This window comes from Peromyscus californicus, unplaced genomic scaffold (assembly GCF_007827085.1).
Source record: "Peromyscus californicus insignis strain IS unplaced genomic scaffold, ASM782708v3 Scaffold_15__1_contigs__length_86483966, whole genome shotgun sequence".
Classification (NCBI taxonomy): Eukaryota; Metazoa; Chordata; class Mammalia; order Rodentia; family Cricetidae; genus Peromyscus; species Peromyscus californicus.
Window position 1 is genome coordinate 48,703,367 of NW_026294447.1, and position 25,427 is coordinate 48,728,793.

The 25,427-nt window shown below is 46.5% G+C and overlaps 1 protein-coding gene across 3 annotated transcripts in view; it reads left to right on the forward strand.

Annotated features, from left to right (window-relative positions):
• Positions 1–189: 189 nt before the first annotated feature.
• The window catches only part of Tdp1 (tyrosyl-DNA phosphodiesterase 1), a 79,336-nt gene continuing 54,098 nt past the window's right edge, over positions 190–25,427 (forward strand). Inside the window, exons 1-6 of one of the 3 annotated variants that reach the window (XM_052738758.1) lie at positions 190–272; positions 8,099–8,664; positions 12,563–12,606; positions 14,229–14,284; positions 18,270–18,366; positions 23,022–23,056. In XM_052738758.1, coding sequence (XP_052594718.1) covers positions 8,106–8,664; positions 12,563–12,606; positions 14,229–14,284; positions 18,270–18,366; positions 23,022–23,056 — 791 coding nt within the window. In that variant the 5' untranslated portion in view covers positions 190–272; positions 8,099–8,105. Of the gene's footprint in view, positions 273–306; positions 946–8,098; positions 8,665–12,562; positions 12,607–14,228; positions 14,285–18,269; positions 18,367–23,021; positions 23,057–25,427 lie in introns of those variants that run through there. The other 2 variants (XM_052738759.1, XM_052738757.1) reach the window with 2 other exon arrangements.

Here is a 25,427-nt window from a genome sequence, read left to right on the forward strand (position 1 = left end):
ACCTAGCGTGCAGCTTTCTGTTTCTCCCTTCTTAAGGTGTCAACAGGAAAGAGCGGAGATGAGCGAGGAGCTGGGTTCCCAGTAGCGCGCACTCAACCCTTTTCTAGTCCAGTGGCTCTCCCGCGAAAAAGGCGGACTTTAGGACCCAGCGGCGGGCTTCCGGAAGTGGAAGCAGCCGGCCGACCAGGCAGCGGCGCCAGAGGGTTTGAATGACGCGCATGCGCGGGCGCGCCGCGGGGCGGGGTCTCGGCGGCGGAGGACTGGCGGGCCAGGTAGGTGTCTGCGGCTGCGGGCGCCGTCTCGGGGCGGTCTCTGGCGGCGGCCGTAACTCTGCGCCCGCCCTCCTGATGGCGGCGCGCTGGCCTGGGCCATCCGACGTGGTAGTTGGGAGGCCTGCAGGGCTCGGTGCGGACCGCGAGGAGACCGTCGAGGCCGGGGTCCTTGGGCACGGCCCCCTCCTCCCCGAGCCCCGGATCCTGCAGTCCTTGCCCCTGGAGCGCTCTGCGAAGGCGAGGGGCAGGCGCTCCCCCCGGGGCACGCTCTGAACCTCTCTGCCCTCGCTTTCCACATCATGGGGACGGCCGTGAAATAGGTTGTCTTGAGGGTGAAATGAATATGTTACCCTTGCAATGGTGTCCGGGCAGAGCCGAGCGCCCGGGCAAGTTGACAGCTTCGCGATTTGCTTAGCGTACCCCCAAATTACCCACTTCTCCATGGCAGTCTCCTTAAGCACCCGGTACCCCAGCTCCTGCGGAAGCGTCTTTATTGCCACGTGCTCACAGAGTTGTACGGAATATACTCATTTCAAAAGGTTAAACTGGCCAAGGCACTCCTCTTGCTAAAACACCGAGTGAGAGTCCCATTGTTTTAAGAATAAAATTTGGCTTTTGACAGCCTTACCTCACTTCTCCCATCCCTTTCTTTCTGGACCATGCCTATATTAAGGTTAGTACCCTGTTAACACCTCCTGGCCTTTTGCAAGTTGGGTTACATCTGTCTGCAACGCTGTTCACCTGTCTTTTCGCCTGCTGATCCTTAGGTCTCACATGCTGCTCCAGAAATGATTCCAAAGAAAGGTTATCCCTGTAAAATGTAATGAGCATCTAATCATCTTGACTTTTAGATTTTTTTAGGTGTTAATTTGTGCCTTTCGCCCTGAAATTAAACTTGCCTAGGATAGACGCTGTATGTTGTTAACTCTTTATTCTCAGTTCTTAATTCTGTGTGCTACTGGGCTCAGAGGAAGGACCTCTATGAGGAGTTTGGTGCCTGGGTCTCAAAGGTCGGAGGAGCAGTGTTAATGTAGCAGAAATACTCAGGGTCTGCTCAGCTGGGGGTAGAGGAAGCAGCGTTCTGATTGGAGTGCTTTTCTGTATCAACTCTGTGTGTGTGTGTGTGTGTGTGTGTGTGTGTGTGTGTGTGTGTGTGTGTGTGTGTGAATGTGTATGCAGTTGTGGAGTGTCTTCCTCTTTTGCTCTCTGCCCTATTGTGGTGAGTCAGGGTCTCTCACTGAAAGGGAAGAGGACAGTTTCTTCCAGGGTGGCTGGCCATTGAATTCTTGAGACCTGCTTGTCTCTACCGCAATGTTGGGGTTACAGGTATACGAATCATGCTGGGCTTTTAGGTGGGGATGGGGTGATGGGGATTGCAAACGCTCTTACCCACTGAGTCAGATCTCTAACCCTCCATGGGCTTTTTTTAAGTCCTTAATAAAACCTCTGATGACATTCTGAGTTGCTGTCTAGTGAAAGGATTTTATAAGATTTCTTTTTCATCTTGGTGCAGTGTTTGCCAAATCTCATTGCCTGGCCTGCCTCCCTAGTGTTTATCCTCTTTACACATATGCTGTTATTTATTTGAATCCACTACTATGCAAATACTGTCTTTTACAAAGTAGACTTTATGTTGCCATTGTAGCTATAATGGACTCACAAGCTACAGTCTACTGACAGGGAATCCACAAGTGTACAGAGGCCCACCACTGTAGTTCAAAAGCGAAATGCAAAGCATTTTTTTTTTTCCAACACTACAGCTTTCTCTTTGATTTAAGCAGAAACTGAATTGGAATGGGAAGGGAGGTGCTGTCACATGTGGTCAGTCAGTGGCAGGTCCCAGGTGTCCCCACTGGAAGAAACACCAGTGCTCTGAATCAGGGCTGGGACTTGGGTGGGTAGAGGGGGTGTACCTATATTGTAATTCTCTGTTGACATCACTTACTGCAACTGTGCCTTTGGACTTCTGCTCTCCTGGGCACTGCCTGTTAATCCACTGAAAGAAAGTCATTGGGAGTCTGTCCTTGTCAGGCTGGGCCTTGGGTACTTTTAAAAGGTTTCAGAAGGAACCTGGTCCTGTATGAGGGAGCAGTAAAATGTGATGCTGACCAGATCCAGGCCTCCAAATTAGAAGTCATTTCCTGCGTGATCTTGACATTTACATCACAGCAGCCTTCTTCAACAGGCGAAGGACCTTGTTTTCATAATGAAGTTGGTAACCTGGTGGACAAAATGACAAGGTACAATTTCATTAGTATGTCACAAAGGCTATTTGCCTTCAGTGGTAAACAGCCCTCCAGCGTAGTTTTGAATGTCAGAAATCTCCAAATTGAAATTATATGTAAAGCCTGAACCACACAATGGATTTTGTTTTCTGAGAAATGTCTTTTTCAAAGATTTTTATTTGTGTTATTTTGCCAACTTGTTCTAGTTATTGGTAGGGATGCCACCCCCAGTGTGGTTCTAGAAAATGTAGATAAGACTAAAAACTTGAGAATTGTCTAAAGAATTTAGAGTCACTAGAGTCCTCAAGGTTCCAGGATTCCGATTTATTAATACAGGCCATGGTCTCTGTATCCACGTGGGGAAGAGATTGATGAGCATCTCTTTGGATTCTGCAAAGTGGGCTCCTTCCAGCAGCCAACATGTGAATGATGAAGATCAGCATGGTGGTCTGCAAGGATGACACAAATCAGTGAAATATTTCATGTATTGGGAAGGGGGGAAAGACTGAGGTTTGGTGACGCACACCTATAACGCTGCAGCTGGAGGAGGAAGAGGGGGTGTTCAGAGCAAATCTGGACTGCAAGGCAAGACTCTGGAAAAAAAAAAGCAGACAGCTCCTTTCTCATGCTGGAAGCAGAACCATTTCTCACCCCAATTCTGAGACCTGCTCTTCGCTTTAGAATAGAGAATGAATGTAGAGAGAAAGTCCAAGTACTTAGTTCCGTTAATTTTTTTATTTTGAGCAGTGCTGGGGATGGAGTCCCCTGCTCATCCCGAGTACTTTTCAGGTTTGGTTTGGTTTTGGATTTTTGTGGTTTTTTTGTTTTAGTTATGTGTGTGTTTGCATTTGTGTATTGTTCATGTTTCTGTGGATGCGGTATGTGTGTGTGTGGAGGCCAGAAGACAGCCTCATTATTCAGTATGCTCTTATTTATTTGGGGTTTTTAAATTTTAATTAGAAATTTTAAATCAGCATACGAAGTATGTCATTTACAAGGTGTGTTTTTAGTAGATCTGGCCTGCCCCACCCCACCGCACCCCACCCCACCCTCCCCCACCCCTGTCTTCTCTTTGACTTCAGGTGACATGTGTCTTTTTGCTCCCTTCCCCCCATGTTTCCTCAGCACCTTTTACCCTCTCTTCATCTCCTTTCTAGGTTTTTAGGTTTTAGGTTTTGTATCCATTTATACACACACACACACACACACACACACACACACAAATGAAAACCTGCACTCATGTGAGAGAACACGTGAGTTGAGTCACCTCCTTTAATATAATATTTAGCAGATCCATCCATTTTCCTGAAATTTTCATAATTTCATTTTTCTTTTTTTTAAATAAATATTTTTATTTTATAGTTAATTTAATTTTACATATCAGCCATGTATTCCCCTGTCCTCCCTCCTCCAACCTCCCAGCCTTCCCCCCCAACCCCAACCCACCCCCCATTCCCACCTCCTCCAAGGCAAGGTCTCCCCTGGGAGTCAGCCCAGCCTGGTAGACTCAGCTGAGGCAGGTCCAGTCCCCTCCTCCCTGCACCAAAGCTGAGCAAAGTGTCTCAGCATAGGCCCTAGGTTCCAAAAAGCCAGCTCATGCACCAAGGACAGGTCCCAGTCCCACTGCCTGGGGGCCTCCCAAACAATTCAAGCTCATCAACTGTCTCACTTACCCAGAGGGTCCAGTTCCATGGGGGTCATTTTTCTTTACAGTAAAATTTCAGTGACTGTGTGTGCCCCACCTTCAGTATCCATTCACCTACTGATGGGTGTCTAAGCTGGCTCCACTACCGAGCTACTGTCTGTAGAGCAGCAGATATGCATGGTTTGTGGTTCTTGCTTTTGTTTTTTGACTGGTTGGTTTCACTGGCTTGGAACTCACCAGGAAGGCTAACCTGGCTAGCCGCTGACCCCAGAGGGTCCACCCAGCCCTTGCAGTCTGCAGTCTGCCACTGAAGTAGATACTTCTGAACACCCACCCAGATTAAAGGATGGGGGGGTGGGCAGAGAGAGATGGCTCAGCAGTTAAGAATATGTACCGCTCCTCAGAGCCTAACTTGGTTCTCAGCATCCATGCAGGGGTAGCTTACCACCACCTAGGATTAACGCTAGGGGGATCCACGGCCCTCTTCCAGCCTCCTGCGATACCTACACTGCTTGCAGACACAGGCATTCACAGAATTTAAAATAGATTTTTATTGTCTTAGTTTTGAAACAGCCTCGATACTTAGCTCATGCTAGACTCAAATTTACTGTATTATCCAAGCTAGCCACAAACTCAAGATCCTTTTGCCTCAGCCTTGAGATTATAGGTGTGAGCCACCATACCCAGCCTGAGAACTCTTAACTGAAGATTCTGTTACTAAATTCCTTACTGAAGGGACCTGGCAGGCCTTGCCCCTCCCCCATTCCCTCTGTTTTTGCTAAACCGTTAGATTGCATTCCTAAAGCTAGCCACCCCAGAGTTTTCCCTTATTTCGTCACTTCCTCTTCCTGAGACTGACCACCAAGATCCAGCTATCAAAGTATTGAAGTCTAACAATCAAAAGCCCCCTTTTGATTACCTTAATTAACATGCCCAATCAAAACAAACCAACTCTCCTAACAAGGGGCTTTCCCTTTTTCCCTTTATAAACCATTTGCTTAGGGCCCACAGTCTGTCTCCTCTCTATCCAGAGACAATTCTTTGTCCCTTTGGGACAAACAAAATCTCCTTTGTGCTGAGAACTTGGTCTTGGGGTGTCTTGTACAGATTGTGGTCCTTTTTTACTTACTACATTGGTTTAGAATTTAGGGAAGTGAGAAACTCATCCAGTTTTTCTTTATGTGGTCCTTTTATAGGATTAAGTAGTCCCTTCAGAACAAATTGGTCTGCTTAAGTAGTTCTGCTCTAGAGTCTAGAATAAAGGGTGTCTGTTAAAATAAAAAATATACAAGCAAATTCAAAAAACCTACACTTGAGCTTCTTGAAGTAAAGTCTCCTGTTGCAAACTGCCCGGTGCACAGTACATCTGTCACAGTTGGGTCAGCTGGGACAAGCTGGTTTCTTAACCCGTGTAGATCAGAAACTGTTTAGGCACATACCTAAACAGAGTTCTCAGAGCCTCTAGAAATGAGTTGGACACCATTGAAACTAACACAAACCTTTTAGAAAGCAGATTCAAGTTCAAAATACATAGAGAACTTAGGGTCACCTATTACTGAAGGAGCAGGTGACCCCACCCACTCTGCTGCCCCCACATTTGGGCTGATAAAGTGGTGTTCGAGGCTGTTGAAGTAAAGTGTAATGGTGAGCTATGAAGGATGTCTCATGCTCTCTATATGAGAGCTTCTTGGAATGTGCTATTTTCAGTAGAAACCTTGTGTAAACAAACTGGAATTAATTGAAGTTGGGTAAGGGAGAAATTGTGAAAAGTGATCAATACCTTAAAACTATGTTTTTTTGCTGGGCGGTGGTGGCGCACGCCTTTAATCCCAGCACTCAAGAGGCAGAGGCAGGGGGATCTCGGCGAGTTCGAGGCCCGCCTGGTCTTACAGAGCGAGATCCAGGACAGGCACCAAAACTACACAGAGAAACCCTGTCTTTTTGTTTTTTGTTTTAGCTTAAAATGTGCATGTATATTCACTTGAAAACCTGATATATAATCAAGCTTTCCTACTTATGAGATTTTGGGGATTTTGTGGGTTTTTGTTTTTTTTTTTTTTGGAGTTTTTTTTCTGTTTGTTTTTGTTTTGGGGTTTTTGTTTGTTTTTTAGTTGGTGAGGGTTGCAAGTTCCTTGGAGTACTGCCTTTTGTCTTGGTTTACCCCACTCCTAATGTATCCTCTTCAGCTGTGAAACAAGCCTTGAAGACGCCCAGACCATAGGAGCACGTATTTCTGAACATTTATTTTAGTTTTCCTCAGAGTTCTGTACTAACCTGGCATCGCATGAGGAGGCTGGGGGGAAACCCACTTAGCCCTTTACTATTTAACTTGAATGCATTTTGTAGCCTGTAGAGGGGCCCAAAAACAGCTTGACCACACAGCAGCCATGACAGGCTTAGGGGCCTAGACACACCTTCTGTGACAGGCTTACTGGCAGGCAACACCCAGATCCAGGAAAAGCCTGAAGCTGATACCACCCAGGGATCTACCCAGGGGTGAGGAAGTACCTGACATAGCAAACATTCTAACCATTAGATAAGGTGTCCAGATATCCTTGAGTCTAGCACACACCTATTTTTGTTTTACTGATACCCCTAGACAGTTGTCAGCCAATCAAGGTCCTGAACCCTTGAAATCCCCTCACCCCAACCTCTGCTATTATAAAAACCCTACCCCACCTGGGCTCAGGGTTTTCTGCTCTCATTGCTGTGTCAGACAAACAGAAAGACCAAACTCGGAGCTTGAAGAGAATAAAGGCTCTTTGCTTTTACATGCAGGATTGAGTCTCCATGGTGGTCTTTTGGGGGTCCCATGATCTGGGCATAACATAGCCAACTCCAAAAGTACATAGATCCTATATTTTGCTCTTCTGAGAGCAAGAGAGCATAAATTAGACCACCTGTGTGATTTGGAAACTGAAAGTGTTTGGCATCAGTTCAAGTCCTGGCCTGCAGGTTTCAGTCATCTGAGTCATGGCATGGCCAGTAAGACAATGATCTGAAATGAGTTGGGTCCTCATGGCAGTGCTTGTAAACTGTACACACAAAGGGAAGTGGTCATTCAGCGTTCCTCTCGGAGGCTTGCCTAAGCTAAGGTAGGTCCCTAGCTTTGGAAATGTAAGACGCAGCTGTTTCTGAAGTCTTGTGGGTTTCTGTACATGCGTGAAGATAAATTTGTAAATTCTACTTTTACTCTAAAAGTTGGAGTGTGGACCAGCAAGATAGCGCAGTGAGTAAAGGTGCTTGCTGCCAAGCTTGACTTGCTGTGTTCGATCTGTGGGACCCACATGGGAGAGAGAGAACCGACTCCCTCAAGTTGTTCGCTGACCTCTGTTTGCACCCCTTTCTCCCAACAAATAAATATTTATATTTGAGCCAGGAAGTTGGTTCAGTGGGCAAAGGTGCTTGCTACCAAGCCTGATAACCTGAGTCTAATCCCTGGGTTCCATGTGGTAGGAGAGAACAGACTCCTCCTGCAAATTGTCCTCTCACTCCCACATCATCCACAGACACATGCATACCACTCCCCAACACAGAGCTAGCTATCCCTGTGCACACTAACAAGTACAGTGATTACTTTTTAATTAATGGCGAGCTTGCCTAGCAAGCACAAGGGCCTAAGTTCAGTCCCCCCAAAAAACAAAATAGAACGAAAAATGAACATGGTCAGAATTATTCTTAAAAGTTTCTTAAGATGGCCTTAACCTTAAATCCCTTCCTAGGGCCTCTCAGACCAAGGTCTAGCTAGAAAGACAGCAGGAAGCAGGTGGCTAGGATGCTTCCTTCAGTCTGTCAGCCCCTCATAGGAGATCCCAGGGCTAGGTAAGTGGCTCAGCCTCTGGTGACAGAAGTCTGCATGTATTGAGGGACTCATCTGACCAGAATTTGAGAGCCGTGAAGTTATGTTACCAGTTGCCTATTAAGTAGAAAGTAATGCTTCCGTCCTTCCTTTTCAGAAGTATAATGTCCCAGGAGAGCAGCTATGGGAGGTGGACTATATCCAGTAGTGACGAAAGCGAGGATGAAAAGTCCAAACCTGACAAGCCGTCCACATCCCGTCTCCCCCAGGCAGGGCAGGGGGCAGTGAAGGAGCCCACGTACACCTGCTCAGAGGCCCGCAAGGCTGCGCACAAGAGACAGCTCTCACCTGTGAAATTCAGCAACACAGACTCAGTGTTACCGCCCAAAAAGCTGAAGAGCGATTCCACAGAAGGTCTCGGCTGGTGTCTGTCCAGCAGCGACGATGAACAGCAGCCAGAGACACAGCAGGAACAGCCTAAGCACATGGTGGTTCAAGAGAAAAAACGTGACTCCTCGCCCAACATGACTACTGCCCAGAAAGCTGTAGATCGCAGCCCTCCTGCCAGCCATAGGCCTCAAAGGGCAGACGATGAGTACGAGACCTCAGGGGAAGGCCAGGACATCTGGGACATGCTGGATAAAGGGAACCCCTTCCAATTTTACCTCACTCGAGTCTCAGGGATTAAGGCCAAGTACAACTCCAAAGCCCTCCACATCAAGGGTAAGGACAAGGGTTCTTAGGAGCTGGTGAGCCATTTCCCTCTTGGTAAAGCAAGGGGGCACAGCTTAGAATGGCCTTTAAGAGCCTGTCTTAACTACTGGTGGGGAAAGTTGTTTACCCTGAATGCATGTGGCAGACAGGTGGCATTCCAAGGGTCCTTCTCAAGGCCCCTGTAGCTCAGCCCCTAGTAACACTTGGCACAGTGCTTAGAATTGTTTACCTTTCCAAGTGAAGACTAAACTTGACTGGTAGTGCTATTTACTAAGTGCCATAAACTTCACAGTGGCTCCGTATGGTCCCTGGGCCAGCAGCATCAGAATCAACTGGACCTTGGAAATGCCAGTTCTCAGCTCTGTCTTAGATTCATCAAATCAGACTCTCAGGGGTTAGAAACTGCCACCTATGCTTACTCTAAGCCCCCAGGGAATAACAATGCCTAGTGATGTTTGAGAGCCTGGTTTGGGTTCCTAGGACAAAGAAGCAAAAAATGAGTGCTGTTGTATGCAGGTGGATGCTTCAGGTATGAGGCAGAGAATGGTCCCTAATGGTTCTCTGCATTCCATGGAGGAACAGGGAAACACATGGACTCAAAGGGCACAGATTCCCTTTTCGCCCCTCATTCTCTCTATGGTTAGGACAGTATGGGATAAGGATTCAGAACAGAGCAGATATGTGAAGTGAACAGCGTGTATTCGTATGGCTGGAGACACAATAAGCATCCTCTCACATTAACGTGCTTTTTTTTTTGTTTTGTTTTGTTTTTTGGGGGCGAATATTCACAGCATAGAATATTCTTAATGTAGTTTTTCCATATCAAATGCATGGTAGTACCTGTATTCTCCTGTATGATGTGTAAATGTTGATGGGTTTAATTCCATAGTAGTAAGTCCAATTCCACAAAATTTTGAGCATCTCTTATGTAGGTACCCTGAAGATATATAAGATAGTTTCTGGTGGGATTGCTTTGTCTGGGAGAGACTGCCATAGGAAGCAGAGGGGTATGGAAAGACTGCTCTATGTAATAAAATAGTAACAACTTGGTGTCTGCATCAAGATTTAAGGAGGAGATGACATCATGAGGGTTTTACATGTATTTCAATTATCAGAGCAGCCTAATAAGATGATCAAATGTCCTTGGACATGTGACAGATCTGCAGTTCAGAAAAGTTACATCACTTACCCAAGGTCACAGAGCTGTTAAATGGTAGAGCCACACTTGAATCCAGTTCTTGTTGAAAGGTTTACAACACACCCCCACGGTCGGGCGTGTTCGCATATGCCCGACGGACACTTCCACCTAGCCAGTTCCAGGTCAGGATAGCCATTTCCAGGTCAGGGCATCTCGCGTGACCAAGATCCGTCGTTCCATTGGCTACGTAGGCGTGCAACGTGGCCATGTGATCTACGCGCTTGCGTGTAGTAGTGACGCTGATCTGTCCACGCCCAGCCTTTAAAATCTGGCGCCATGTTCCCGGTTCCTTCTTCTTCTTCTTCCTCCTTCTTCTCCACACACGTGTTTCCTGCAGGCCTGTTCACTCTCTGTCCCTTTACCTTTAATAAAACTCTTGTTAGTGGATTCTGTTGTGTTTCGTGGCATTTCCTTGCAGGGTAAGAACACAACGCAGCCGAAAAACTAACACTTGTATCTAAATTCGTGCTGTTTGATGTATCCTGCTAACACTAGCCATAATTGTAGGTTCTCTAGACCTCATGGAGGACGGGCCTTCCAGTGGACCCTGGAAGATGGGTGAAGTTTAAAAAGCTAGAGGTGCAGATGGGGGCCAGCTGGAAGACTGTATGGCAGCTTATCTCCTAACTCTGCTGGTCCCAAAATGAGGAGCTTTCCTACTAGTTGTTTTGTTCTTTCAAACACGTCTTAGCCCCACATCTCACACAATGTCTAGAGGACTGCTAGAGTCACAGGAATGTAGCAGGAATTCAGCTGAATATGGTAAAGCTATAGCTGGAGGAATCAGGGGAATTCTTCCAGAGGAACCCAAATCTCAAGGAGTATTTGGTGATATTTGGCTTTTTTTTTTTTTTGGTTTTTCGAGGCAGGGTTTCTCTGTAGCTTTGCGCCTTTCCTGGGACTCACTTGGTAGCCCAGGCTGGCCTCGAACTCACAGAGATCCGCCTGCCTCTGCCTCCTGAGTGCTGGGATTAAAGGCGTGCGCCACCACCGCCCGGCTGATATTTGGCTTTTAATATATCAGCTGTTTCCTACTATGAATTTCTTGTGTGCTCTCATACCTTCCCCCAAGAACTTCTAATAGTGTATTGTATATACTTCTCTAGCATCCAAAGCCAAAAGGCAGACAGGACAAAGCATTTCATTCCAACTGCTGAGTCTCCTGAATTAAGGTAAACACCCTTACGGAGACACTGCCTGTCTCCTAAGCCTAGGTGCATAGCTTTGTTTCTTGTGCAAATTAAGCTCAGACTCTCCTTTCTTATACAGCCTTAATGGTATTTATACTAATATTATAGACACCACTTCTAGGAATGTAATTTGAGCACATAAATTCCCTTTTTCTGATATATTAACCAATTTTAGCTCTTAGTTGACCTCCTCCCTTAACCACTCCCCTTTTGGGTTGTAAAAGAAAGCATGACAGTCACTGCCTGAGGAAAACTCTTATCTGCCTTTATGACCCTGTAAGAATTCAAGCCTGGTGACCTTGCCTTAGCCAGAGCATTGCTATTGCATGGGTATACAACTGTAAACCTCAGAGACTCGGGGGACTAGAGTAGAGAACTGGATGGAGAACTAGAAGGACAAGATGGGAGATGAGGAAGAGCCTGATGGGGAAGAACTAGGTGGGTAAGAACAAGATGAGAAAGACCAAGATGGGGCAGAACTAAGATGAAGGAATCAAGATAGCGCTTAGAGGGAACAGCAGAAAGATGTGGAGAGAATCAGGCAAGAAAGAAGCTAAGTGTGAGAACAGAGTAGAAGCAGTGTAGAGAGAGAACTGACTCAGAAGAATAAAGTGCATGGACTAAAGAGTTTCGTGTACATAGATTTATTAGTAAACCCCTCAGATTAATCCACCACCAGTAACACCTCTTCTGGAACTCTGGGTGAAGGCTGTCGAGGGCCAGGACCCCAATAGCTTTCATTAGAGGACAGGAAGTACCCAGTAACTGTCAAATAAGTGAACTAGCCCACTTCCTTCTTAGAAGCAACTCAGTAGGTACCAGCAACCTAGAGCCAGACGTCCTGGGTCAAACCTTAACTCTCTGACCTTCCAGCTGTATGGTCACATACAGCCTCCTCCTGATATGCTCCTTACCCCAAAAGACAGAGTAACACCTTACCTCAAAATCCCCAGGAGGATTGAGTTCATTTATTGAAAGCGCTGAGAACGATGTCTATCCCTAAGAAGTGCTATACTGGTGCAAGATGGTGTTGATTGTGGTGTCATTAATGAACAATGCCCTTTCTAATCTGTCCAAAGTCAGGCTTGAGGGGAACCAAGTGGGATGTCCTCAGAGGTGGCCTAGAGTACCAAGGATGTGAGTGTACTGTTCTGGGAAGCCAGTACTCTCTGGCTACAGGGGAACACCACTGAGGACTTAGATGGGACAGAAGGAGGTAAAGATTCAGAGGTCCATGGAGAAGAATGGATGTAATTAATGTGCATCAACAGAGTCCAATATTAAGCAGTCATCCAGGACTTAAGTTTTAGATTTTAGTTTTGTATTCTACTTTATCAAAGAATGTGATACATATTATGTCGTATAAAGAAATGTTATCATGAGTTTTACAGAATATTACAACCTAGCCTTGTAGTAGCTTTTCAGTTTACTCTTCTCTTGATTGTCACTGGCTGCTGCTGAAAAGGGTAATTGTTATAGAGGGTTCTTATCTGAGAGTCCATTTGTTTTGTCTTTGTAGATATTTTATCCCCTCTGTTTGGGACCCTTGTCTCTTCAGCTCAGGTGAGTTTATAATAAGTTATCTTTTCTTTGGGTAAGGAGAGAGATGTGACAGGAGATGGGCTTCTCGGTCCTATACAGTGTCCCCTAAGCTGGCTTCTGCCTAGAGCCTGGCCATATTGTGGGATCCATACACAGCAGTCTCTCACGTGGCCCCCATCAGCATAGAGCATGGAGGCCACTCAAAAGGAAACACCTGACTCTTGATCAGGCCACAAGGGCTGGCCAAGAAGTCACTTCATATTCCTCCCTGAAAGAGTCAGGGAGATACCTCCAACTTAATGGGATGCTAGTGCAGTACCCTGGGATGGTTGGGTAGCATGGTAAAGACCAAGTGTTGTTCAAATGCTAAAAAGTCTTATTAATAAAAAACTCGTTACCAGACATTGGGGTAAATGCTGAAAGATCAGAGAGACAAAGAAACAAGCCACTGCCACATCTCACCTCACCAATTCCACAGATCCTCTGACTGAGATTCTCTCTGAGTCCTCACCCGAAAGGCTCCAGCCGAAAAAGCTTCTAGCTGAAAGGGACACTTCAGCCTTTAGTTCCTGTCTCCTCGTGCCTTATATACCTTTCTCTGCCCAGACATCACTTCCTGGGATTAAAGGCGTGTGTGCTTCCCAGTACTAGGATTAAAGGCGTGTGCCACCACTGCCTGGCTCTGTTTCTCTCCTAGACAGAGTCAATTTCATGTAGTCCAGGGTGGCTTTGAACTCACAGAGATTCACACTGATCTTTGCCTCCTGAGTGCTAGGATTAAAGGTCTGTACTACCACTGCCTGACCTCTGTGTTTAATCTAGTGGCTTGTTCTGTCCTCTGATCTTCAGGCAAGTTTATTAGTGTACACAGTGTATCACCACAGCCAAGTCAAGTTTGAGTTGCTTTAGAAAAATGGATGCTTTGCATTAGAAAGGAGTAGAATTTGTGACTACTTCTGCATGTTCAAGGGCTTTTGCTGCACTGAGCTGGTCCCTTGGTGCTGACAAGTCATTGTAACGGTCCAGAAGCTCAAGGACTAGTCAGAAAAAAAGGGTCTTCTTCCTGAAGGGAGCAGAGGTGCCACCTTCCTGTATGATGTGCTTCTGATCTCTAGATAGAACCAAATGGGATGCGCCTGTGCATTCTTTCTCAGCTAGACTTAAGCTCCTGTGCCCAGGACTGGCCAGGCATGAAGAAGAGGCCTCCTCATCAATAAAACGCTGTGGAACTTGCAGTCAGTAGCTACTAATTATGAACAAGTTAGAGTGTACCAGGCTAACTGATAAGTTGTGCTGAAAGGAAATGGTCTTTCCTAAAAGTCTTGGGATCTTTGTCTCTGACACCTCAGGGGAACTTTGTGAGCCTGGACTACTAGGAATGATGTAGTAACACCACTGACAAACAGAAATGTTGCCCAAGTATGTGCAGATAATATCCTTAGAGCCTATTTGGGGCATTCGGCAGATTCCTTTAACCAAGTGTTCTTGAAGATGAAATTTGGGGTTACTTTTGCTTATTGCTGTCTAACTGACTAGGTTTATGAACACTGTAGCACATGATTGCTTTAGAAATCCTTTCAGTTTAGTAACAGTCCTTGTGAACATACATGTGGCTGACTTACCTTTCTTTCCCCCCCGTCTAGTTTAACTACTGCTTTGATGTGGACTGGCTCGTAAAGCAGTATCCCCCAGAATTCAGGTGAGTCCCGTGGTTCCAGAGTGCAAACAGTGCAGTGGAGTGCTAGACTTGCACTTCCCAGACTAGCCACCCATCTCTCTGTATTTCACTTGACAGAATTGTAAAAAGAAACATTTGTTTTGGGAGAACAGCATTTTATTCATTTAGTTAGTTAGTGTGTGTGTGTGTGTGTGTGTGTGTGTGTGTGTGTGTGTGTGTGTGTGCTTGAGTGTTTATCTTCAGGAACCATCTCCTCTCTTCTTTTATATTTTACTTTATTCTATTTTTTGAGACAGGTTCTTTTGCTGACCCAGTGCCAGGGATCTGCCTGTATCCACCTCCCCAGCTGTGGATTACGGTGCACAACATCATGCCTGGCATCTTTTGCACGGGTTCCGGGAATCCACTCATGTCTTCAAGTTTACAATGCAAACCCTTCCCAAATGAGTTACCGCCTCTGCTGGAGACCACTTTTCACCTAGTTAATCACACACATTCTTTTCATAGACTTAGTGTTTTCCACTTTGCTCTGTCCGGAAGTAGATAAGGACAAATTCCAACTCAAGTGACAACTTCATGGGCAATGTTAATGTGAAGGAAACAGTCATCTCCGTGTGGTATCTAGATATGTATGTGTGCCCAGACACGGCCAGCATGCCACACTTGGCTCAGCACATCAGGGCTGTTCTTTTCTAATGGTCTGTACGTGCCAACCCAAATGATTCTTCCAGAACTAACTATATCTGGAGTAAAGAAAGGGGGTCATGACCGTCCTTTACCCAAGCTGAGGTACTGTTAGACTTTTAGTGCTGCCTCTGGCAATCCTTCAGCCTCCTGTGAAGCAATACAGACCAAGGAAATGTAGCCGTGCATGTTACACATGGCCGTTTGTGTTCGTAACACAGATTTGTGCAGAGTCCTCTAACAGTGAGTAGGATGGAGGAAGACACAACAAGAAAGAATGCCAGCTTCATCGAGACCTCCGTGCTTTTCAGGCATCATTGTGGAAACCTCAGGTGTTAGTGTAAAATGTGGAGATTTCCCCAGCAGCTTTGGCACTCAAGGGCTGGTGTTTGGTTGACTAAAAGAACATTCGCTGTAGTTGCATATTAACAGAAAGCTCAAAATAACAGTAGCTTAATTGAAAAATAAAATAAGGCCAGGCGGTGGTGGCGCATGCCTTTAATCCCAGCACTTGAGAGGCAGAGCCAGGCAGATCTCTGTGAGTTCAAGGCCAGCCTGGGCTACCAAGTGAGTTCCAGGAGAGGCGCAAAGCTACACAGAGAAACCCTGTCTCGAAAAACCAAAAAAAAGAAAAAAAAGAAAAAGAAAATAAAATCTTTGCGGCCTAAACTCCCGATGGTAGCTGTCTATGGTGTTGACGGAGTACCGGGGCTTTTTGTCTGATTTAGCTACCCCCTCTTCTGTCATTCTGTCCCATCCCTTGGTGTTTGTCTTCAGTCTTCAGAGTTACCTCATGGTCCAGGATGACAACCTAAGCTCCAGTCCACTTGTCTGTTTTCGAGGACGCAGAGAGGAGGAGAAAGAGTGGACTCATACTCCATCCATGCCACTCTGAGCTGGTCTGGCTGGTCCCGAGTCTCTTCTGTTTTGTGGAGCAGAGCTTAGTCACGTGACACTAACCATCTCTAAGGCTAGATAGGTAGTCTTCTAACTGAGCCCACATTGTCCTACATGAAATCAGGGTTCTGTTAAGAGAAGCGAGACTGGGTGTATGGGAGTAACTTGGTGCCTGCCTCCAGCTCTTCCTGGCAGTGGTCCCCGAGTGTTACACTGTTGCTTTCTGGTCTATTGGTGAAATTATTAAGGCCACTCCACGTAGTTAAAAGGGAGGTTTATTTTGCGGGGTAACTTACAAGTGAAGGGATAGGTTACAGGGTCTGGGAAAGGTATGGCACAGTCCAGCGGTGTTCTCTGGAGAAAGCTGGAATGGCTACCCACTACACTGGTCGTTTTCCCTTTGCTTCTCAAGGACCTTGAAATCCAATGTCACCTTTCCACAGTATTGACCAAGTGTGAGCTATAATTCCTTCTGTGCCGCTTATGGGTTGAATTGATCTTTGGATTTCTACGCCTCAGTACCTCTGCATGTGACTATATTTATAGGTTGAGTCTTCACAGAAATCATGAGTCAAGTTGAAATGAGCTCACTGGGAGGCCACTAATCCAACGTGCTGGCATCTTTATAAAAAAGGAAGTAGTTGGACATAGCGACAGAGAGGATGAAGTCACAAGAATGCCATCTGTAAGCTAAGCAATACTTGAGGCCCCCAGAAGCCAGAGTGAGGCTGGCCCAGGTTCTTCCTCAGTCCCCTGCAGGAGTCAGTCTACCCGCAGCAGGCTGCTAGCACCAGATCTCAGGGTTACTGCTTCCAGAACTGCAGCGCTCCAGATTGCTGTGGCATAAGCCTCTGGGTTTGGGCACTTGGTTGCAGCAGTCTAGCAGAGTCAAAGGATACAGTCCTCTCTACTCGCTTGTTAGCAGATGCACCTTGGGAAAGTCATGAAGATACTACAAGGCTCAAGAATGACCTAAATGGTGACTTCAAGAAACATCCAGAGTTAGATTGTGGAGTAGTACAGTTGGTGAGGCTGTGCATCTCAGTGTCCAAGTGTTGCCCTGCTTCAGGAGTCCACACAAACAACCAATGTGAAGGCGTGAACGAGCGCCTCAACATCTGTCCTTAATGCTTGGTGTTCTGATACTTGACTGGCATGTGACCCGGGAACACGAACATTTCTTACATTGCCCTCCGTGCAGTTTGCTGGCTGGCCTGTCTCTTTCTAAGTAGGGAAGCATTAGGAATGCTTGTCTTCACGTGTGTCTTCGGTTTGTCTGCCAGTCCCGCTAGAGCAAAGCTAGCACGGGCACAAGGTCAGACAACCTCTGAATGGGCGTACCCTGTGCTGCTTTCCAGTTCAACGTTGCCTTCCGTGCCTTCTACAGTATAGCATAAGTGCGGCTGCAGTTGTTTATCTTGCTTGGGTGCTTGTTGGAGAAAACTATTTTTCTTGTTTGGGGAGAGTTTGCATTGATTTCTAAGGATTAGCTGAACAAGTGTCTCTTAAAAGTCTTTTTCTAGCCAGGTAGAGTGGTTTGTGTCTGTATTCCAGCACTGGGGAGGCTGTAGAAGAGGATTACAGAGTTTGAGTCTAGTCTGGGCAAAACATCGAGTTAAGGCTAGCCTGCACTATGTATTAAGACCCTGTCTCAAAATAAGTAAACAGAAAAGGTCTTTTTGATGTGTTCTAAAGAACGTTTTTATAGGTTTTAGAATTGGAAAAATGTGCAATGTAGTTAGGGCTCTAGTTCACTGACTAACTTCCTGTTAGCAAGTCTGCACCTTGCTGGGGGCTTGGGACTGTTTGCTTTTGTGTCCTGGATCTTGCACAGTACATAGAGCATGCATTAATGCTTGGTAAATAGGCACAGGGTGAAATATAAAACAATTATTGGTTTAAGACAAGGAAGAAAGGAAGCATCACTATGTAGCAAAATTGTCTATTTTTTTTTACTAATTTCTTCACATTTATTTATCTTGTGTGTGCGAGCATGTATGTGTGTGGGTCTGCACATGCCGAGATTCACTGGTGACTAGAGAACAAGTTGTAGAAGTTGGTTCTCTCCTTCTACCATGTGAGTTCCAGGGCATCAAACTGAGGTCATCAGCCCTGTCGTCAAGCACCTTTGCCCTCTGAACCATCTCACCAGCTCATATCTTTAGTCGACTCCATCTGAAACAAGAGCACAGAACCCGCTGTGTGCTCCTTTGAACCAAGGAAGACCAATACTCAAGAACTTTGTAGCGCTATAACTTGCCTGCATCAGTCACCAGGCTTAGGAACTAATGAGTGAGCACTCCAATCGTATGTTAGCCACAAAGTCAGAAATGAACGGCAGGGACTAGGCGCCTTGTGTCCCTCAATGAAGCAGGAAACCAACTTTGTGAACAATGCATTTCAAACATCTCCGGTCTCTTTTCAGGAAGAAACCCATCCTGCTTGTGCACGGCGATAAGAGAGAAGCCAAGGCGCACTTGCACGCCCAGGCAAAACCCTACACGAATGTTTCCCTGTGCCAGGTGAGCTGCTCTGCCTTGACCTCATTTAGCTTCACCAACAGACACTTGTCTCCTTCTGGCTCCAACACTCCTGAAGTAACTCACTCCGCTGGCAGGCACTCCCATGGTCGCAAAGTTTTTTCTTTATCTTGACTTGCAAGTCTCCCTCCTAGTGACTGCTACATGTTGGTGCAGATTTCCTGCTCTCTGGAACCACACAGAACAGTTCACATCTTGCTGGCTCATGCAGAGATTCCTACATCGGAGGTCAGCTGTCCTCTTCCCATAGGCTGTCTCAGGCTAAGCTCTATCCCTTTGTTTGTGTTCGGGGCAGTTGTGTCTCCACCCTGGCCAGCTAGCACTCGGCAGTGCTTCTTGTGACCTGGGTTTCAGCATGGGACAGGTCTCCCGGATACAGTCCAATGGCTGTGGCTCTCTGAATGCAGCTGATGACTGTGCTTCCGTGACACTTCTGACTTCTGTTAGCCACCACCAGCACTTTAATTGTCCTAAGTCCCTTTGCACATCAGCCGGAGAAATGGAGAGCCCCATAGATTAAAAGCCTGGTAGGAAACTGAAGGGAATCCCACGTGGCATGAGAGCCTAGCCCAGTGAAGGGACATGGAGTGATCCCATACTGGAACCAAAACAGAGTGGAAGATGGGACACCAAAAGCCATTGTCCAGTTTCTCTGTATGTTCTATGATTTCGCCCTATGCTCAGTCATCAGCCTGTAGTGTGACTGGTAAATCTTGGGCTGTTGTTATAGCAGTTCCTTTATACACTACATCTAAAAGGATCTCTTTATTCCATGTGTTATTTTGAGCAACAATCAGGTAAAATGGGAAGAAAAGGAATTCAGGGGCTTTTGTTCAAAAAGCTTTCCTTTCTGTGGAAAGGGTAGCTGAAGTAGCAGGTAGAATACTCACCATTTCTGCCTCCATCAGCGTGGTTACCACCATCCCTGAAGAACCACAGTGAGACACAGCTAGTTTTCTCTCCTTGTCCTCACTGTGGTAAAGTGGGCTCAAGGTTTCTGTTCTTGGACTGCGGAGATGGCTTACTGGATAAAAAGTACTCCTGCACAAGCATGAGGACCTAAATGTAATTCCTGCACCCACTTTAAAAGCCAGGGAGCTGCATGCACACCTGTAACCCTGGTACTGTGTGGGGTGGAGAAAGCCAGGGGCTGCATGCACACCTGTAACCCTGGTACTGTGTGGGGTGGAGAGAGCCAGGGGCTGCATGCACGCCTGTAACCTTGGTGCTGTGTGGGGTGGAGAGAGCCAGGGGCTGCATGCACACCTGTAACCTTGGTGCTGTGTGGGGTGGAGAGAGCCAGGGGCTGCATGCACGCCTGTAACCTTGGTGCTGTGTGGGGTGGAGAAGCCAGGGGCTGCATGCACGTCTGTAACTCTGGTAATGTGTGGGGTAGAGAAAGCCAGGGGCTGCATGTACACCTGTAACCTTGGTGCTGTGTGGGGTGGAGAGAGCCAGGGGCTGCATGCACGCCTGTAACCTTGGTGCTGTGTGGGGTGGAGAGAGCCAGGGGCTGCATGCACGCCTGTAACCTTGCTGCTGTGTGGGGTGGAGAAGCCAGGGGCTGCATGCACGTCTGTAACTCTGGTAATGTGTGGGGTAGAGAAAGCCAGGGGCTGCATGTACACCTGTAACCTTAGTGCTGTGTGGGGTGCAGAGAGCCAGGGCCTGCATGCATGCCTATAACCTTGGTGCTGTGTGGGGTGGAGAGAGCCAGGGGCTGCATGCATGCCTGTAGCCTTGGTGCTGTGAAGGGTGGAGAAGGCCAGGGACTGCATGCATGCCTGTAGCCTTGGTGCTGTGTGGGGTGGAGAGAGCCAGGGGCTGCATGCACACCTGTAACCCCGGTGCTGTGTGGGGTCGAGAAAGAAGGACCTGCCTGCCTAGCTTCAGGCTCAGTGAAAGCCTCTTTCTCAAGAGAATCAGAAAAGGCAGCACCAGAAGCCCTCCCCTGGCTGCCAAGCACACATATGGGTGTGCACACTGCATGTACCATACACACGTGTGTACACACCAAGATTTCTGCACTTAAAAGCAGAGACATGATATCTGGATCCCTTTCTTTGCAATTTTCCTTCTAGGGTCTCATAATGTGAGAGTTTCAACTCACATTTGATTACTCTCTGTCCTGCTCTATATAATCTCTATGTTTTGTTTTAAACAGAAAACATTAGGTTACTTTTAAAGACCTCGCAGCATTTTTTTCTGGTCTAACCCATTGCACATTATGTCACTATGGCTTCAAACCATGTCTTCTTCTGGCTTGTGGGTGTAGCTCAGTGCTAGAGTGCTTGCCTGGTATCCACAAGGCCCCGGGTTCTATCCTCAGTATCACTAAGAAAATCCTCTTCTCTAAAAAGTGTTGGTGGTTCATCTTATGCACAGAGATATCTTTATGCCTTTGTTTAGCAGTTACCTAAAATTCTGTTGTTTGCTTTGATTTCTGCCAACAGAAGAGGTGGACAGTAAACTGACACAGGAATCCTGAAAGCCCGTGATAAAAAGTCTTCAGATAGCAGCTACCTAATACCAGGTTTGGAGAGCTGCTGCCTAAGAGTAGGATGGCCACTAGAGGGCGTAAGGACACACTTCTCACAAACCTTTGCAAGGAACCTTACTAGAGCGCCTCAGGCTAGACACTAGAGTCTAGTGGGAGGCACAGGAGACTCATGGCCCCGTCCCGACCTCCTGAAGTGCCTCTCCACCTTGAGTTGTTCTGGCAGTAACATTCATCAAGGAATCAACTGGGTATACATTCAGTGCAAGGGGCTGGAACTGGAGGCGAGGTGGTGGCGAAGGGTCCCTTTGTCTGAGTTCTGCCTCAGCTCCATGCCTGTGTATATGAATATGCCTGGGCTACTGTAACAATATTCCTGGATGGAGAACATTTTTCACTTAGACTGGGCAGCTTAAATAATGGACCTATCTAGGAAACTGAGAATTCAGATCCTAGTGCAGGTCACTCGGGGTCCTGATGAAGGTTCTCCTCGTCCCTTGTCCTCACAGTATCCCACATAGCAGAGAGAGGTGGGGGGTGGTGCACTGGCACTCTGGTATCTACAAGGACACTCATGGTAATTGGGTCCCCTCCCCCCTTTCCCATGACTCTCTTTGGCCTTATTTCCCACCTCAAGTCCCTCTCTCTAACCACTGGGGTTTGGGCTTTGACAAGATAGAAGGAGGGTGGGGATGGCACAAAATGATGCTCATTCTGGTCTTGTCACTTCCCATTTGTTCAAATCTAATTTATCCGCATATAAAAAGGATTGCTAATGGCATTCATTACAGCATTTGGAAGAGTTGGTGCATTAGCCAAGAAAAGCACGCATTACAGAGTGTCCATTGAAGTTACTCTCAGCTTCGTTGTTTGTGCTGAAAGCATGTAACGTGTAGCCAAACTAAATTTAGAAGCCAGTTCTCTTAACCACTGTTCTTTTCAGTTAAAAATCAGCCGATAAAGTGATTTTGTAATTTTAAAGACATGAAGTACAGTTCATAGCTTTCTTCTCTGGCCAAAAAGCACAAGTGCATGCTGGTCTACCCATATCCCCCAAGCTGCACGGACCTGTCAGGAGCACCTGCAAACTGTGTACTACCTACTTGGGTATTCCACTTGTCCGTTTCTGCCCCTACCAGCCAGCCCTTCCATCGTGTGGTGGGGAGAGGGCACTGTGAATGTCCACATGTCTGCATCGCTTACAACAACCAGGCCTCATCCTCCCCCAGCAACTCTAAGTCCCATGCCTATTTTAAAGAGGCAAAAGCAGAGAATGTAAGTTTTTCCCTGAATCAGGTAAACTGTGAGGCAGGATTCGAGCCCAGGTAGTGCATTCCTAAACTGATCACTCAGATGGTTGTTTATTCCATAACTGTTCTTTCTGGCATATTCTGCTTGACCAGCGTCTTGCTGTGCTAGATGTTAGATAAAATGTTTTCCTCTCGCTTACGTGTACAGATGTCATTCTGGAGTGCAGGGTGGGCTTCACACCATTTGCTTCCAGCTTCTGCTGCCTTCGTATGAAATAGTCTCTTTTCATTTAACATCATGATGTCTTTATGTCGCCACCACATTCGATGCTATTTTAATAAGTGTTCTTAAAACTTTGTTCACCTTTTTCAGTAGAGACAAAATACCTCATTTAAAACTTTGTTTAGAATCACATTTATTTTATTAGGCTTTTGGCAAATAAAGAAATTAGGCTTCTCACTCATAATTACTGTAATTAAAAATGGAGTATGTATTAAATCGTTTTGGATAACAAAAAAAAAAAAAAACCAGCATTTTAAATGAGCCTTAGTGAGTGCTATAATAAAAGCTGTCTTCTGCCAGGTGGTGGTGGCACATCCCAGCACTCAGGAGACAGAGGCAGGAGGATCTTTGAGTTCAAGGCCAGCCTGGTCTACAGACTGAGTTCCAATACAGCCAGAGTTATACAGAGAAATGGGGTTTCAAAAAACCACAAGTGTGGGGGGGGGGGGGGGGAGGGAGCTGTCTTCTGTTTGTCCAATAGAGGGCAGTAAAACAGTTTTGTTTTTTTTTTTAAGTTGGCATAGTCCCCTCTTTTTAATTTCCAGTATCTAGGAATAGTACATATTAAGTGAGACTTTTAAAATAAATTATTTCTTTTCTGTCCTAGGCAAAATTGGATATTGCATTTGGAACACACCACACGTAAGCAACTATTACGAAATGGGGAAGGTGTGATTTTAATTGGCCAAAGGATATGAGCAACTCGATACCAGGATTCAGCTCGTCGGCATGGAAGCGTGAATCTGTGACTCAGGGTCTCTGCCTTTTGCTCGGGGCATCTGGTGTGGCTGCTTGGAAGCACAGAACTGCAAGCATGGTCCTTGTGGTCACAGATGATTCTTTCTGTGGCGTCCCTGCTTCTCAAAAGTTCTGTGATTTGGCAAGCATAAGTTATATTGAATAGTCCATTATTAGTCCCCTACTCTGATTAAAGAAAACTAATTTTACCAGAAGTTGCCAGTTGGCAAGGCCTGTCCCAGCTCAAGGGAGCTCCCGAGCTGTAAGTGGCAGACAGGCAATCCTGGCCAGCTCCCTCCTAGCTGACACGTTGTGCCGGATGACAGCGTGCTCCATCTTTCTTAACTTCCCTTTACAGCAGTTCCACTGAGTCCTTTTTCAGAGCACTGTGGCTTTACAAGTTGGACAAACAAAACAAAACATGGCTGTCCTTATTTTAATATTTTTCTAAATCGCGTTTCTCTGGGAAGGATTTTTCAGCAGACTGGGACAAAGGCTCTTCTGTCTTTTAAGCCAGTGGTGGGAGTGTGGGGCTGGCTGCCCCCAGGTAGGAAGCCATCTGCCTGCCTATGACTCTGCTTCCTGCTGAAGCAGTGACCTCAGATGACAGTACTGTGGCTGCCTTTCTCTTTGTGTGCATGAAACAGTTGTTTTTGCCAATCCGGTGTAAAAAGGAGCCAGAGTAGAAGCAGCTAAGCCTCTCCATGAAGCTGTAGGCCGACCCTCTGACTTTAGTGCCCTGAGTAGATACATACGGTCTCATCGACAGACTGACTACCCCTAACTGGAAGCTTCTGTCCACTAGGGGACAGAGTTTGAGGACTGAGAGTGAACTCAGGCCTGACTCATGCATAAAATACTCATTTGCTAGCGCTGAGCTCACAGGATGCCAATTTCAGCTCAGAATACAGATTGCCATCAATGGGGGCAGCTGAGCCATAATGCAGGCAGGAAGTCCTTGTCTCCCACCCTTAGCTGAAACCCTGGGATAATTATATCTTTGGTTCTAGAAAGCCTTCCGCCGGCCCTGTCACCATGTGGGCTCTGGCATGATTTGTTAGACCACCAGTGCCAGATTTCTATGCTGACCATGTGGTCGGCACTGTGTAATGAGCTTTACAAGAGAAAAGCCCCAGCGTATCTCTGGACCAGCAAGCAGTGGGCGATCTTGTGCCATCATTGGTCGGTTGTGGTGTCACTCCTGGGAGGGACTTGAGGGTTCAGATGCCTGCTCCAAAGCTGGCAGGGCGATGCTTCACTGTGATTGGAGCAGGGAGGGAGTACAGGGAAACTGTCCTTTGTTTAAAATGTCAGAATTGTTTGGTCCTGTTAATACCATAGACCGGAAAACTAAGACCTAGAATAAATGAGTTGATTTTCCTTGGGGATGAAAACAGAAACAGAACTCACTTTTAGCTTTAGTTTTTAATCTGTCTTGTTTGCTCATGGCTACAATTGACTTCATTATTTCCTTTGCTTCATTCATCCCTTGTTCCTTATAGCAGCTCACACATGCACAATCTGCAGGTTAAATCCAATAGTTCCTAATTCAGAGAAGCTACTGGAGTAGAGCCGTTCCCAGCTAGAGAGTATCCACAGTTCACATTTTGCTGAGATGTCAGTATCTTGTGAAGGATTGAACTTATGTCTGGAAATTTTGGTTGTTTATTATTTTGGGAATTGTTCATCCAGGGAGACAGCACACACATGCCTGTAATCCCAGCTCTTGGGAGGCTGAGACAGGGGATCAGGAGTCTACACGAGATCCCCATCTCACCAAAAGAGGACTAAAATTATCCATCAATACCTGGAATGCTATTGAGTCTCAAATCTGGAGGATGTTATTTTTCTCCTCATAGCTGTTCATCTTTTGGTGAGAGCACAAACCATAACATGTTTGGTAGAAAAAGGAGAAAACTCCAGCTTTTGGTGATGAAATAAAAACTGTCTTCCTAGCCTGGAGCTAACAGCAGTGACTGACACAGTCCCTGGGGTGCCACACACCCGAGCAAGCATGCCCTGACCAGGTACCTTGTGCAGAGCACATAGGGCACACAGCAATCCCAGGCACGGTGTATTACTTGGTGCTTGAAAATGGGAAAGCTCTTTGGTTTTCCCCAAAGTTGGGCATGGTTACCACCAATGGCTCTAAGAATGAATAGGGAGAAACACAGCCAGAGCAGCTGAGTGAACAATGTCCTCCTCTAAGCAGGGGCCAGCCACAGCCTGCTGGGGCTCTCCAGCTGGCCCTTTTCTCTCCGAGACCGCATCTCCC